The sequence below is a fragment of the Bos javanicus genome, chromosome 27, assembly GCF_032452875.1.
Source record: "Bos javanicus breed banteng chromosome 27, ARS-OSU_banteng_1.0, whole genome shotgun sequence".
NCBI classification, from domain to species: Eukaryota; Metazoa; Chordata; class Mammalia; order Artiodactyla; family Bovidae; genus Bos; species Bos javanicus.
The window spans coordinates 32,218,586-32,234,489 of NC_083894.1; the positions used below are offsets into that span (position 1 = coordinate 32,218,586).

At 42.8% G+C, this 15,904-nt stretch overlaps 1 protein-coding gene across 5 annotated transcripts in view; it reads left to right on the plus strand.

Moving 5' to 3' along the window:
- KCNU1 (potassium calcium-activated channel subfamily U member 1) overlaps positions 1-15,904 on the plus strand; it is a 146,436-nt gene that overhangs the window by 101,276 nt on the left and 29,256 nt on the right. For all 5 annotated transcript variants that reach the window (XR_009734066.1, XR_009734067.1, XM_061404456.1 and 2 more), the window contains exon 20: positions 15,782-15,878. Coding sequence is in view for 3 of the 5 variants with exons in the window: in XM_061404456.1 (XP_061260440.1) it covers positions 15,782-15,878 (97 nt within the window). In the remaining 2 variants the exon portion in view is untranslated. The remainder of the gene's footprint in view (positions 1-15,781; positions 15,879-15,904) is intronic.

Sequence of the window (15,904 nt, forward strand, 5' to 3'; positions counted from 1 at the left end):
ACACAGTACAGTTATAGTTAACTGAATTGGAGGAGAATTTGACCCTGCAGGAAGGCAAATAGAATACCTCGCTTTGTCCCTTCTGTTGACTACTTTGTTTTTTTAATGAATATTTATTGAGATGTAATTCACTTACTATACTGTTCACCCTTTGTAGCTCAGTACAGTGGTTTTTTTATAGTCACAGAATCGTGCAGCTGGCACATCTAAGTTTAGAACAGGTTCATCCCTCTGGAAAAAACCATTCAACCCTTCCCACATCCTCTGAAATCATTAATATACTTTCTGTCTTTATGGATTTTCCCATTCTGAACATGTTGTAAAAATTGAATTAGGTCGTATAAGACCTTTTGTATTTGACATCTTTTATTTAGCAGAATGTTTTTAGGTTTATCCATGTTGTAATGTGTCTAGTCTTCATTCCTTTTTAGGCCTGAATAATATTCCATTGTATATCCAATACTTTGGCCACCTGATGCGAAGAGCTGACTCGTTAGAAAAGACCCTGATGCTGGGAAAGACTGAAGGAAGGAGGAGAAGGGGACGACAGAGAGCGAGGTGGTTAGATGGCATCACCGACTCGGTGGATATGAGTTAGCCAGGAGTCAGACACGACTGAGTGACTGAACAACAACAGTATTCCATTGTATCAGCCCACTACGTTTTGTTTATCCATTCATTAGTTGGTAAACATTTGAGTTGTTTATTTCCTTGGCCATTATTAATAATGCTGCAGTGGACATTCATGTGAAAATATTTGTACAGATATATGTTTTCAGTTCTCTTTGATATATACCCAGGAGTAGGATTGTTAGGTTATGTGATAACTCTATTCATAGCATTTTGAAGAGCTGCCAAATTATCTTGCAATGCTGATACATCATTGGTGACTATGCCAGCAATGCGTAAGGGCTCCAATGTCTTTACAATCTCTCTGATACTTGCTATTGTCTGTCTTTTCTATTATAGCCATCCTAGTGGGAGTGAAATGGTACCTCACTGTCGTTTTTATTTGAATTTCCTTGGGGCCTAATGATGAGAATCTTTTCATGTGCTTATTGGTCATTGATATGACTATCAAGGCTTTTACCCATTTTTAATTGGGTTGTCTTTGTTGTTGAATTCTAAGAGTTATTTATTTTTCCTGACCAAGTTCTTTATCAGATATATATTTTTGCAATATTTTATCATATGTACTCTGTATGCATGTTGGGGAATGCCTTCAACACCCCAGCAGTGCCCATCTCTGCCTTAGCCTATACTTCCTGCCTGTGCAGTCTCAAAGTCACCCAGATATGAGGGTTGAAAGACGCCTCAGGTGTTTCCTGGATATCGTGTGCAGAGCTTTGCACGTGCGAGCGGTTGATTTAGATTCCTAGAATGAATAAGTTCAAAGCCCCCACCCCCATGGACTTATTCTCCAGCTTTTCTGTTTAAGGATTTTGATTAGCCTCTTGTTTGCCACGCTGTTATCTTTGCCTCAAGTATCTACAGTTTTAAACAACTGCTGCTCATCATTTTTGGGAAATTTCCCAGGAGAACCAGTTATTCCCACTGAGGAAACTTGGAGTCAGGTCAAATAAAGGCAAGTCCTGTGATAGGGTGTCTCCAGGGAGCCGCAATAAGCTAAATGGTGACATTTTCTGTAAATAGGGCTTTGGGGGAAAGTTCAAATCCATTCTTCTCCCTCCAGTGGATGCTGAAAAGCTGGTTTTCCTGCCCACCGTGATTGTGAGGCTTTTGGACTTCAAGGCTACCATAGAGATGGGGAGAGGGGATGGGAATAAGGCAAGCTACAATGCAACAAAACTTACCATTCTTATCAAGATCCTGTCATTTTTCTTGAATTGTACACTTCTCAGATTGCTTCAGGCATCTGGCTAATTTCCAGAGTTCTGAAAAAGTTGATTTTGAGAATTTTTGTCAGTATTCTCATTGCTATTATGGAAGAGCGGAGTTTTGGAGGTCCTTACTGCCATCTGGAAGTGCTTTTCTCCAAGTCTACTTTTTCTAGTTTAGTTTTATTATCTTTCTATTAAAATTTCAGTGATCACTTAAGGTGATATAAAACTATCTCTTTGCAGCAACTTCTCTCTTCAACTATAATTTGACACTTTTAATTTGCAAATCAAAAAAAACCCAAGCATATTAGAATTAAAGATAACACGTGCAAAAATTTACCATTAGATGCCACGTGGACTTTGTGATATTTTTAGTCTGTGCAAATGTTGTTTTAAAAAATGATGTCAGGGTGTGTTCTAGTCAGGGACTAGAAAATTATGGCCTGCAGGCTAAATCCCCAGCCTACCACTTGTTTTGTATAATGGCTTGCAACGGCAAAGCAGTCTGTTTAATTCGCAGTGACAGTATTTCGTGGTGGTGACTGAATGAAATATATATTGATGGTATCAGATTAGGCACTTATCACGATATTCCTATTCAAAAGCACTTGTTACAATTAGAAAAATTTTAAAGACTATCTCATCACAACAGAATTTGCAAACAAAGTTTATTTATAAGTGGCTCATTTGGTAACCAAGCAAGGGAAGTCACTGACTGTGAGCCAGTTATATTGTTTGATTGCAACACCAGTAACAGTGTCATAGAAAATGAAATCATTTAATACCATTAATTTTCCAGCAATAATGGTTGTTTGAATAGTTGACCTTGGAAACTATATCAATAGCCATTTAAAAAATAAGACAAATGATTTTGAGGGGTTTCCCTTAGCTCATTATGAGTCAATAAATGTTACCGTTTAATTGTTGTGAGTTAAAGAAACAAATGCCGAATTTGAAGTAACTGAGAAAATTATCCTCTGTGAATAGTCTGCATGGCACAACGTCCACATGAAAATACATTCAGAAAAGGTGAGAAAGTACTCATTCAGTACAATCTGAAGTGGAATCTACTAAGATGTATTACAACTGATAGTGGTATTGATAAAAATACATGTGGAGTAGAAATTCAGTGACACAAATTTTCAAAACGTGTAAAATGCAAGGCATGTACTGTGTGTGTTTATTATATTCATGAATATAATATATGTATTTTTTAATCAGCCAGTAGCTTGTGGAAAATGTTTTAATTTATCCTGAGTTATTAGGGCAGCAGCATCAGTAGTGAACTTCATTGGCTCTTCCAGACTTCACCATTGTTAGTCCTGTGAATTTTTGTCAGAAACAGAAGCTGAATATCCTGACTTACCCTATTGCAAAGCCATCTAAGAGCTTAGTAGTGGTAAGGATTTTTTGACAGTTTTTGAACTCTGGGTCAAGACTGAAATTTTTCTGAATAAGAATTGTCCTTGATCACTTTTACTGATCTCTTCAGAATCTATCATTCACTGTTTTTCTTAAACCATCAAACATAAAACTAAAAGACAAAGCAGCTTATATATGAAACTTGTTTTATGATAAAAGTCACTAAAATGACAATTATTGTTCTTTGAATCACAACTAACGTCATGCTCCTTTATACATTCCCCATGATGTCAGAAATTAAAACTAATGGTGCAATCGCTATTTCCACACATATTTGCAGTGAATATATTTTCTGATCTTGTAGACCTACCAGTTCCAGTAGTTAGTTCATTTGGACCTTGATGTGAGGGCAATGGAAACATCTGTATTTTAAGTTCATTTAGCAGTGCGAGTAAGGAGTTTCCACCTATCTCGGTTGCAGGTGATTAATCTGTCATATGATCACATGCTAAAGGCAGATATAGACAGAAGGGTTTAATAATGTCTCCTAAGTGATGAATATTCTCAATTAGAATCATATGTTCATGAGGCAGTATCAGTATTTGGCAGTACCTATCTGTGTGAAAACTTTTTTCAAGATGATACATTTTTGAATTAAATCTTGTTAGCATTAGCATGTGAGCATTTGCAATTGATTTTGATGATAACACTAATTTTGTTTGCCAGTTAATCAAAGTACTTTTGAAAATCTATTTCTTTTCATTATTAGATCTATAATAGAAAATTATATTTATTATGATTATTATTGGGGCTTCCCTGGTGGCTCAGATGGTAGAGAATCCTCCTGCAATATGGGAGACCTAGGTTCAGTCCCTGGGTGGGGAAGATCCCCTGGAGAAGGGAACAGCTCCCCACTCCAGTATTCTGGCCTGTAGAGTCCCCATGGACAGAAGAGCTGGTGGGCAACAGTCCATGGGGTCACAAAGAGTTGGACATGACCAAGTGACTTTCACTTTATGATTATTATCATGAATATCATCAATGAGAAATTGTGAAAAATTATTTTCTGTCTTGCTGTATACCTACATAATATCAGTTTTGTCTCTTGGCCTGCAAAGCTGGCCCTTTACAGGAAAAAAAAATTGTTTTGATCCTGTTCTAGATAGTTAAGCTGACCACTATTGCATCAGATGTCTGGAAATAATAGGCACAAATTAATTTCAGGATAATTTTGCAAAGACATTAATTCTTATTCCAAACTCTTACTAAAAGTTTTGTGTTTAGATTAATAGGGTGTTGAATAGCTTGGAAAAGTAGAAGTGAATAAAGAGTGTCATAACATGCAGTTGACTCCTCAATTCAGTTCAGTTCAGTCGCTCAGTCATGTCCGACTCTCTGCGACCCCATGAACCACAGCACGCCAGGCCTCCTTGTCCATCACCAACTCCAGGAGTTTACCCAAACCCATGTCCATTGAGTCGGTGATGCCATCCAACCATCTCATCCTCTGTCGTCCCCTTCTCCTCCCGCCTTCAATCTTTCCCAGCATCAGGGTCTTTTCAAATGAGTCAGCTCTTCACATCAGGTGGCAAAGTATTGGAGTTTCAGCTTCAACATCAATGCGGGAGACCTGGATTCAATCCCTGGGTTGGCAAGACCCCTGGGAAGGGAAAGGTTACCCACTCCAGTATTCTGGCTTGGAGAATACAGTCCATGGTGTCGCAAAGAGTCAGACTCCTCAATTATATAGCCTCAATTTCCCACTAAAACTAATATACACCCACAAAAGATACAAGAATCAAAGAGTCAAAGTAATCATCAAGACATCTGAAATTTGGTGTGGTTTTGTTCCACTTTTTCTCTGGAATCCTGAGTAAAGGAGAACAGGCCCCTGGCAGATGACCAAATAGAAGAGGCTGAGAAAAGAAGTCACAGGACATGTAGTTTATTTTCTCTTCTTTCACAGGGTGATGAGAGCTCATGCATAATTTAGAATCTTTTTCCATGGACATTTTGATATGGAAGAGAAAGATGATAAGAAAGAATTTGCATTCTTGCCAAACAGTCCGGAAATGACTCACTGGCTAGTTAAATATTACTTGTGTTTGTGTTAAGTAGCCATATAATTCTAAACAGATGCCAGTTTACTCTAATTTGTAAAAGCCAAAGCTTCTTAGATGAAACCCGTGACAGTGCATCCCTTGGGGTCTTCCATGTGGTCTCCAGAGGCAGTGAAGAGGGGCGTGCGTGCACTTCTCCCTGCTGGAGGCCTCGTGATGGACCACTGGGTGCCCTTGTCCCTGCTGTGAGACGCAGCAAGAAAAATGCAAGTTACAGCTCACTTACGTGCATTCACCATGGTTCTATGGGACAGGAGGCATTTCAATGTGTGTATATTTGGTGGTGATTTCATTTTTTGATTTTTGTAATGAGGTATAGTTGATTTATGGGCTTCCCCGGTGGCACTATTGTTAAAAACCTGCCTGCCAACACAGGAGACATAAGAGACAGGGGTTCCATCCCTGGGTTGGGAAGATCCCCCAGGGAAAGTCATGGCAACCCACTCCAGCATTCTTGCCTGGAAAATCCCATGGACAGAGGAGCCTGGCAGGCTACAGCCCATACAGTGACATAGAGTTGAACACGACGGAAGCGACTTAGCATGCATGCATAGTTGATGTACAACAGTGTGTTAGTTTCTGCTGTACAAGGAAGTGAATCCGCTTAATGTATACATATATCGCTCCCTCGTGAACCTCCCCCACCCCCCGCCACCCCTCTAGATCCTCACAGAGCCCCGAGCTGAGCTCAGTATGCTTTTCTGAAGGTTCCTGCTAGCTATCTATTTCACAAATGGTAGTGTACGTATGTCAATCTAATCTCCCAATTTTTCCCACCCCTGCTCCCTCCACACCATGTCCACACATCTGTTCTCTGTTTCCAGAAAGTTTATATAATCCCTCCCCCTCTCTCTTTCCCTCCCTCTCTCCTTCCTATAAATGACTGCACCCAAGTAGACAATATTGGGAAGGCAAACATGACTCCCCAAATTTTCCATCTGGACCTTAGGCAGTAGGGGTAAGTGATGGGGTATCCAGATGGTTTCCTGGTGCAGCAGGCCTCAGCCTCCAGAAACCCAGTGATAAGTGTCACCTCCATAGTCACACATAAGGAAAGTCAAGTGCTTGATGTGCTACAGGAACTTAATTTCAAACTGTGTGTGCATTCTCAATTACTAAGTCGTGTTCAACTCTTTGCAACTCCATGGACTGCAGCCCACCAGGTTCCTCTGTCCATGGGATTTCCCAGGCAAGAATACTGGAGTGGGTTGCTAATTCCTCCTCCTCCAGGGATCTCCCCGCCCCAGGGATCGAACCTGCTTCTCCTGCATTGGCAGGCAGATTCTTTACCACTGTACCACTGAGAAGCCCCAGTTTCAAGCTAGAGGTGAACAGAACAGAATCAACATTCTGCTCCTTTCCCCTCGTTGTCTCTCATCTTTAATGTAAAGACCTAACACCCAGGGGACATCTCAGTAACAATGCTCAAGACCTGTCTTCCCCCCTCTCATCCTGGGACTCCTGTCTCCCACCAAAGAAACTGGACTCTTAGCTTTCATCACTAAAATCAGCCCAAGTTTAATCACTTTAATCACAGCCATTTCTCTCCCACCAGAGCCCACTAATCCTAACTTTTCATTTTTAATCAAGGCAGACCACTTTTTAAAAATAGCCATCCTATAAAACCCAACGCAGGAGGAGGGCTTCGCATCACGACAGATGCCGAGCGGCCTCCACCTCCATGCCGTCCCTTGCTTCATAACAGGTCACAGGTGCTAAAGAAAAATGCTATTGCACCCAGAATGCCATTACTCCACAGGCTTCCCTCCAGAGATGGCTTCCAGATGTGGGGAAAAGTCTAAAGTCCGTGGCCCTCGACACATCATTAAGTCCTTCCAGGGTTTCCAAAAGTCTGTAATCACCAGCACACTAATAATTTGTCTCCATCTTGAACTTCAGCCTCAGGGATTTCAGAGAAACTAAGGAATGTAGATAAGAAGTCTTCGCAAATAACACCCTATTACCAGAAAATGAATCCAGTAATATCCGTATACCCTGGAATTATTTTATCTGCTCTACACAATTTGTGTCCCTTTCAATTTAATACCCCTCCCTCTCTTTCTGTCTCTTTCTTACACACACAGACACACACACTCAAGAATACGTGTACACTCACAACTGTAACATTTTGATGATGGATGCTGTTCTTCATCAGTCCTAATTTCTTGAGGGGGGAATTATTATTAGTAATTGTCAAGGCCAAGCCTCTCGCCCCACTGCATAAGGAAAGCATTTCTGTCACCCTAATCTGACCCAGGCTCAACCCTTTAAAACCTCAGAAAGTACATCAATATAATGAAAAACAAACTACTTTTCAGATATTTCAGTTTCCTATTTCCCACTTGTATATCCTCTCCGCCAAAACGAAATCTTTTGCCTGAAATATGCATTTGTTTCCTTTAACGTGTTTTTTCTTTTCTTTTCTTTTTTTTTTTTTTCTGTAATGTGTTTTCCTTTTAAGATCAAAAGTATTCGAGTAACTGACTCCATCATTCAGTTCCTAGCCCACTGAACAGGGAAAATTGTATCCCAATCTGTCTGAGGGAGGAACGTATTTTTCATTCCAATCTACTTCTGTGTTTACGGGGTCATTTGATATTTAGAACATGCTGGAAAGAGTACTTGAAAACACAACCTCATGCCACAAAGATTAGCTAAGGAAATGGTTCCCGGGAGAGGTGAGGCTTACCCCCGCCCCGCCCCACCCCAACCCCGGGCTTCTCGCCCAGGGCACAGTCTCCAGCCTTATTAAAGGCATCCGCTGCTCCAGGTCATGCCTCATTTGTCCTCACGTTGTAGGAAATCCCAAATGCAATATCCATAAAATAAAAAGAGATTTAAATGAGGATCCATCTGGGGAATGGGTGAGGAAACAAGGAATTGTCCTTTTTTATCTTTCTCCTCCATCTCCTGTCTGGTAACAATTTTCAGTTCTGAGATGCCTGTATGAATGCTTTCACAGAATATGCTCTGCAGAGAATCCGTCAGTTTACACTCATCAGAAATATAGTAAAACTTAGCAGAGAGATGCTCGCATGTGAGCTCGGATGTGGGTTAATCTCATGGAAACACCCTCCCCTTCTTGCCTTCACCTGGGCCGGGGCCCTTCTGACCTCAGGTCTAACTTCTAAGGCAAGAGGATGGAAAGAAATGTCTTCGTGGAGATTTCACGTGATAAACATGGAAAATAGAGGCCGCGGATTTGGTCAACTCCATCTGGAAAGCAGCATTTACAAGCAAACAAAATGCCCTCCTCACGGCTGGCTTGGTTTACATCGGAACACAGTTTACATTCTCCTGAGTAGACTGAAAGAAGACTATGCTGATGTCCTGATGTTAACACCTCTCTTTTTAAAAAATACCATTTTGACTTTTTTAAAAAAGTCATACCAACACTCTTTACCACCGAAGTTCATCATTCTTCAATGACTTTGTGAAGACTTTACATATGCCAGGAATTAGGAGACAGGATCCAGAGGGAAGTTGGAAGGTGTAATTCACCAGAACCTACTTGTCTTAAAACATTCAGAATTCCAGTCACCCCAGTGTCCTTTCTTCAGTTGAACATCAGCCAGACTTATCTATATATAGGTAGAAGTGTGGAAAGTTTTCAGGGTTTCCCTGGTGGCTCAGTGGTAAAAAAATCCGCCTGCCAGTGAAGGAGACTCGGGTTTGACCGCTGGGTGGGAAAGATCCCCTGGAGGAGGACATGGCAACACACTCCAGTGTTCTTGGAGTTCTTGGAAAATCCTATAGACAGAGGACCCTGGTGGGCTACAGTCCACAGAGTGGACTACAGAGTTGGACATGACTTAGCAACTAAACAACAGCGGCAATGTGGAAGCTTTTCTGGGCTTTCAAGCTTTCCAAGGCTTTATTCTTCCTTCCTCCTTCTTCCTCTCTGTCTACGAGCTTTTCAGATTAGCAGAGAAAGTGTCCCCATTCTAGCTGTCAAGTGACCAGTATTAATACTTAAGCCTCTTGTCTGAGACACTAGAGTCTTTAGCCAACCACAGTCAGTCCCTAGCTGCCCCACAGTGGGTTTCTTTTCTTCTTATTATTAATTTTTATTGGAGTATAGTTGATTTACAATGTTTAGTTTCTGCTGTATAGCAAAGTGAATCAGTTACACATACACATGTATTCACTCTTTTTAAGATTCTGTTCTCATATAGGGTGGCTTCCCACATGGCGCTAGTGGTAAAGAATCCACCTGCCAATGCAGGAGACACAAGAGATGTGGGTTCTATGCTTGGGTTGGGAAGATCCCCTGGAGCAGGAAATGGTGCAGAGAATCTGACACAACTGAGCACACACACTTGCACACACTCTCATATAGGGTATCACAGAATATTGAGTAGAGTTCCCTCTGCTAATAGTAGGTCCTTATTAGTTACCTGTTTTATATGTGAAAGTGTTAGTCGCTCAGTCATGTCTGACTCTTTGCAACCTCATGAACTATATAGCCTGCCAGACTCCTCTGTCCACAGAATTCTGCAGGCATGAATACTGGAATGGGTAGCCATTCTCTTCTCCAGGGGATCTTCCCAACCCAGGAATCAAACCCAGATCTCTTGCATTGCAGGCAGATTCTTGACCTTCTGCATAGTAGCGTGTATATGTCAGTCCCAATCTCCCAAATCATCCCTCCCGCCTCTGTGTTTCTTATTTCTTCTCCTTCCCTAAGATTCCCACATGAGAACCAAGAAAGCTTGGTGCTTTCTAGATAACCAGCCTGCTGTCAAAGTATGTGGTGGGTTTTCTCACTTTTACCCAGTAAAGGTTTCTCAGCAAGGAGATCCGGTCAAACTGGAGGCTGGGGGCAGCACGGAGCCTGGTGCGTGCTCTCCCCTTCTTGCTGAAAAGGATGCGACCCCTGAGGCCTTTCTATGAGGGAAGGTGGGATAGACCCTTTGCCTTCCTGAGCTCCCGCCACAGTTACTTGGTCCTGAAGGCTTCTCGGAGAAGGGAATGGCACCCCATTCCAGTACTCTTCCCTGGAAAATCCCATGGATGGAGGGGCCTGATAGGCTACAGTCCATGGGGTCGCTAAGAGTTGGACACAACTGAGCGACTTCACTTTCACTTTCACTTTTTACTTTCATGCATTGGAGAAGGAAATGGCAACCCACTCCAATATTCTTGCCTGGAGAATTCCAGGGACGGGGGAGCCTGGTGGGCTGCCGTCTATGGGGTCGCACAGTCAGACACGACTGAAGCGACTTAGCAGCAGCAGTAGCAGAAGGCTTCTCAGTGCTCCCAGGGGCCCTTTTCTGCTTGCCTATCCACAGGTTCCTAGGTGAAAGGATTGCAAAATTTATCCATGTTTTTATACCTTAAGTTTCTCTCCAAGGTGAAAATAATGCTTTGAAATGAGTAAATGGCGACAGGGTGCAACCCAGAAAAATGAAATCATAATATGACCATAAAGGCTCATATTCTGAAGTTTGACTCTAGCATGCGTGTATGTGTGTGTGTGATGTATGTATATGTGTGTAAGTTTGAGAGAGAGGCGGGGGGAAGCAGAGAGTAGGCAAAATGCCCTCATGTTCCCCAATTTTAGGTGATTTCCTCTCTCCCAGAACACAAAAGATGGTAGTCCGAATTGATGATAAGTGACTATTTCTGGGTTAAATATGAACTGCAAAGCCCTGTCGCTACGTCTGTGCTGAGTCCTTGGGGAGAAAGCAGCTATAGCCCACAAGATTAAAAATCCTCCGCAGCTCCAGAGGCATCTGGGACTGAAGATTGCCCCCTCCATTTTTGGTGAGAACTTGAACACTGCTTTCAAGAAGGAGTAGCAGTGGATTTTCCCAAAGATTGAGCCTAGAAGGGCACTGGAACTCCCCGACACAGGGACCCATTCTTCCTCTCCTCCCCAACACTCGGCCAAGGGACTTGTCCTTCTCCCTGTGCTAAGACTTGACGAAGCATGTTATTTTTATTCAACTCAAGTCTTGAGCAAAAAAATATATGGTTCTGCATCCAGGCCAGCAACCTCTCTCCTCAGAATTTACAAGCCACCTGTGGAGTTTTAGAGAGGTTTTACATGGAAGGGTGGCAAGCCAGGGTTTCCTAACACATCCAAAAATGAACCCTGCAAAAACAAACCAAAAAAGGAACTGTGGGTGCCTTTTGAACTTTCTAATAGATGTTGTGATCAGTGGAGGATCTCCTCTATTGGATCATTTTCAAGAATAATCAGAGTCAAGAATGTTTGTTGGAGGAAATATGGAAGCCTACTTACATTCTGGGAAACCTTGCTTCCCAACCTGGCCCTGAAACCTCGCCCGCCTTATGCATAGAGGTTTCCCTGCACGGCTGGATCTCTGTCACCTCAGGCGCCACCAGTGGAAACCAAAGGAACATGGTCCCTTATTTCTATTTTCCTTTAAGTCAGGGGTCTCCACTCCCAGAATCTAAAGCCTGATGATCTGAGGGGGAGCTGATGTAATAATGTTCAAAATAAAATGCATGATAAACTTAGTGCACTTGAATCATTCCCAAACCATCCCCCCACTCAGACTATGGAAAAAATCGTCTTCCACAAAACTAGTCCAGGGCGCCAAAAAGATTGGGGACGGCTGCCAAGGGACAGGATTCATACACGATAGGTTGCTGTGGCCCTGGGCAGAGTAGCAGTTTTCTTCAGAATGGTTCCAGAGAGCAGAGAGGAAAGAGCCTGCCTTCCTTAGCTGGGACAGGTCCAAGCTTGGGTTCACAAGATGTTTGCTTCATGAACATCAAAGCAGCCTGAAGCAAGGCAGTTGTCAGCAAAGATCGCTGATGGCTTCCTCCCGGTACTGCCCCCCACGTCCCTGGTGGGCGGCTGTCATGCTGTTCCCACCCAGCACACTAAGCCCATCAGCTCCCCAAGGCACAAGGCGAGACCTGACTCCAAGGACATATCAAGGTTCAGTGCCTCCTGGGGTCTCCCCTTTGGAGGTTGGTTCTCCCACTTGGCTCAGACAACAAGAAGCCGGTCTTGTGACCAAACCCCCACTCTCATCCCAAACAGGGCCCTCTCAGGGGACTCCCACCTGGCTTCTTGCCAGGCTCTCTTACACAGAAAGTGCCCTCACCCAAGAGGCTCCTCAGGTTGCTCTGATAACCTGGATGGTGCCGTGCGGCTACCTCTCCGTCCAACAGACCCGGCCTTTAGGTTCCAGTCCTGGTTTCTAAGTCCTCAGACTGCTGGTGCTCCACATTCTCATGGATGATTTATTCGTCTCTTTAGGGAAGTATATTTCTGCAAGGATCATGTCATTTGTGAGACATATGGCAGGAAGGTGCTTTAGTTAAGGGGTGGTGAACTGAATCACATCAGGTTTTGCTTTGGCGAAGACACCAGATGGATGCCTTTATGATGAAGCGGGTCTCCTTCTCAGCCTTCTCTTTAATGCCGGTCTCCAACAGGTGTTTCCTCTAAGGCCTATCTGTTTTCCATAACGTCGGAATGAAGAAAGACGTTGTCTGTGACAGCTTGCGTACATAGATCATGCTTTTTATTATGATAGAAATGTGTACAGTGACTTATTTGCTACTCTGAGTCAAGTTAAAATGTGCTTGGAAGGAGATCATCTTCCATTTGCCAAAAAGGCATTTCATTTCCAGACCAAGGACGCTTTATTCATTATGGGGGGTGCACTTGGGAGAGGAAGAACGAGAGGAAGCGGAAAAAAAAAAAAAAAAAGCTGAAGAAAGTGAGCAGAAGAGTAGGCACAGTTGTTGCAGACTTGGGCACTGAGGGCCGCCTCCTGACGGTAACTTAGCTACGTTATATTAGCACTTGAGGCATAGTGTCGAGAAAGCTACACATGATGGGAGAAGAAGATTCTATGAATGAGTAATACAGTCCATTCTCCAAGTCCTGATAAAAATCAAAACCAGATATGGGTCTTTGGTGTGTTCCCCTTAATGATCACCATGGTCCTGTTTAGCCATCACCATTAAGAGTGTGCCTGTTTGGCTCTTAGGGTTCTGGGTTGGGGCTCATGACTTATGGATATTGAAACCACAAAAAGCCACATTAATTTGAATGAACAAGGTAGCTTATTTTAGTCAAGCTGACTTTGAGGCTTATATTACAACGTCTTCTGGCTAGGTAGATGACTGGAATCACTAAGCTTGTAGGGAGATTAAATGGAGAGGAAAATTAAGAATTGCACCTAGTCCTTGGCTGATCTCATCAGCAATTAGCCTCTCTGCTTTTCCAAACCCTTCTAAACCCTTCTGCCTCAAGCCTCCTACCTCAGCTTCTCTATCTGTGTCCTCTCTCTATCCCATTACTTTAGATCTGACATGTCAATCTAAGTTCTTTTGTCAGAAAAATTATGGTTTTACATAGCAGTTTAGAAATTAACCTGGTCAAAGAGAGCAAAAATTGCTTGTTATTATGTTGGAGTCTGAGTCTTTGACCAGGTATCAAATAACAAGCTGTGTTAATTCACAGAGAATACCCCTAACCCTTCAGCACAAAGAGAAATAGGTCATATTACTCTATGGATGAATAGTAAAATCTTACAGGAGAATGCTATCTTAAGCTACAGGTTACCAGGGCTGAACCCATAGTGTGCCATGGTACAGTATGTTGGAAAAGGCATCGTAACAGACGTGTTTAAATAAGTATAGGTAGTTAAGTAAATAGTAACGTTTCTATGGTCAAAGAAGTGTGTAAAACACTGAATTATACAAATTTCAAATGATATCTCTTTTGCAAGACTTTTCAGAACCTTTCATATGCTAAGGTGTGGGGTAAATTTCAAAGAGGAGCTACTGTTCTCAAAATTTATTTGCCTCCAGAAAACATGTGTTAGGGACTTCTTCAGTTGCTCACATTATGGAATATTTTGGAAAAGGTAATTGTGTTAGAATAGGGCTGACTAATACTGTGGTAGCAACCAAGAAACCTTAGCGGCTTGGCACAACCCATATTTCTTGTTCATGTTACATGTCCAACATGGGCCAGGAAGGCAAGGAATCAGCTCATCATCACTCATATACTCAGGCTGGTCATCTCTGCAATGGGTTAGGAGGAGGTATGGAGGCTCACCTGAGGACTTCTCCCTATGTCAACCATGACTGCTCACATGTCATTGGCCAGAGCGAATCACGTGGCCTCACCTAACCTGTCCATCTGCTAAGGCAGGAAAGGAGAATGGGAAATTGTGAATACCAGTAATCTCAACCTCATCAGTATATTCAAGTGTCAGGTTTCAGTCTGTTAGCTCTTTGAATTTTATCCATGAACTAAGGGGTAAAGTCTCTGAAAGAGACAGAAATGCTCAGCAGATATTTCAAATGCTTCCCGATTCCTCAGCCCCATAAAGCCTGCAGGAGCCCCGTGACTCGTTCTGGCCAGTGAAATGTGAGGTACAATGGCTGGTTGACTTGGGCCAAGGCAGTTAAATGCCTGAGCCTGACTCTCTCATCTCTTTCTCTTCTCTTGCCTTGATGACAAAGGAGGATGTGAGTTCCAGGGGGGCATGCCAATCAATTTAATATGGTAGATCCTCTTTCCTTTTAAGACGCTGAGTGACTGTGTGGAGCAGAGACACCTGTTCACCTCAGTAAAATGAATAGTGTGTGTGAGAAATAACCCATGTTGGATTAAGCCCTTGGGATTTTGAGGTTGTTTCTGCAGCCTGTGCCTGGATTCTCTCAACTTGAATAGTCCTTTCTAACCCAAACCTCTCGGTGATCCCTTTAGGGTGTCCTTTCTTCTCTCACAGGCACATGTTCCTCAGGATGGGAGTGGAATTTTTCTAAGCCTCCTCCAGCCTTTTTGGTGATTGACTCTATGGCATGACAAGTGTTGTGGCTGACTGCAGTGTGGGGCGATCATATGGAAGGGTTTGCCAAGACTTAGACCAAGGTTTGAGCAAGTTTTAGTCAAATGCAGGCCAGTGAGATGCAAGCTGTAAAGGATGCAAAATGCATTTAATGAGTAAGGATGTTTCAACCGGGACCCATAAGAAAAGATCTGGACAGGAGAGGAGAAGAAAACAGGCTAAGGAGAGAGATATAGCACTCATGACTGGATCTCCTAACGCTTTAAGTTCTAGATTAGGGTGCACAAAACATCTCTCATGATCTCTCCCAAACAGCAGTAGCATCAAAACAGTAACAAAACTAAGGGCAAAACTTAAGCAGACATAACTACCTTTAGAACACATCTAATCTAAGGTAAAAAGAGAGACTGGTATGTCACACACACACACACACGTGCACACAATTCTTGTTGGCTTTTGCCCCAGCGTGCTTAATGTGCCTTCAGCTCTGAAGACATGACCCCTTGCTGTCCTTCAGACATGAATCTTTATTCTGGAGTCTCACAGACCTAAGGTTGCTTTCCCTGTGTTATTCCCTTTGGGCTCAGGGCTCAACAAGTTTGGTATCAGGCATTGTTCGCCAGAGCCCCGAGTGTTCCCAGGCTAACTGTCCCTTCTCCACATTTAGGACTTTTTTCTGCGAAATGGAAGAGGAGTCTGACCGCCTCGATAGCAGCGGCATGTTTCACTGGTGTAGAGCCACCCCTTTGAACAAGATGATTCTGGTAGGTGACCTGGCGCCAAATCTCAG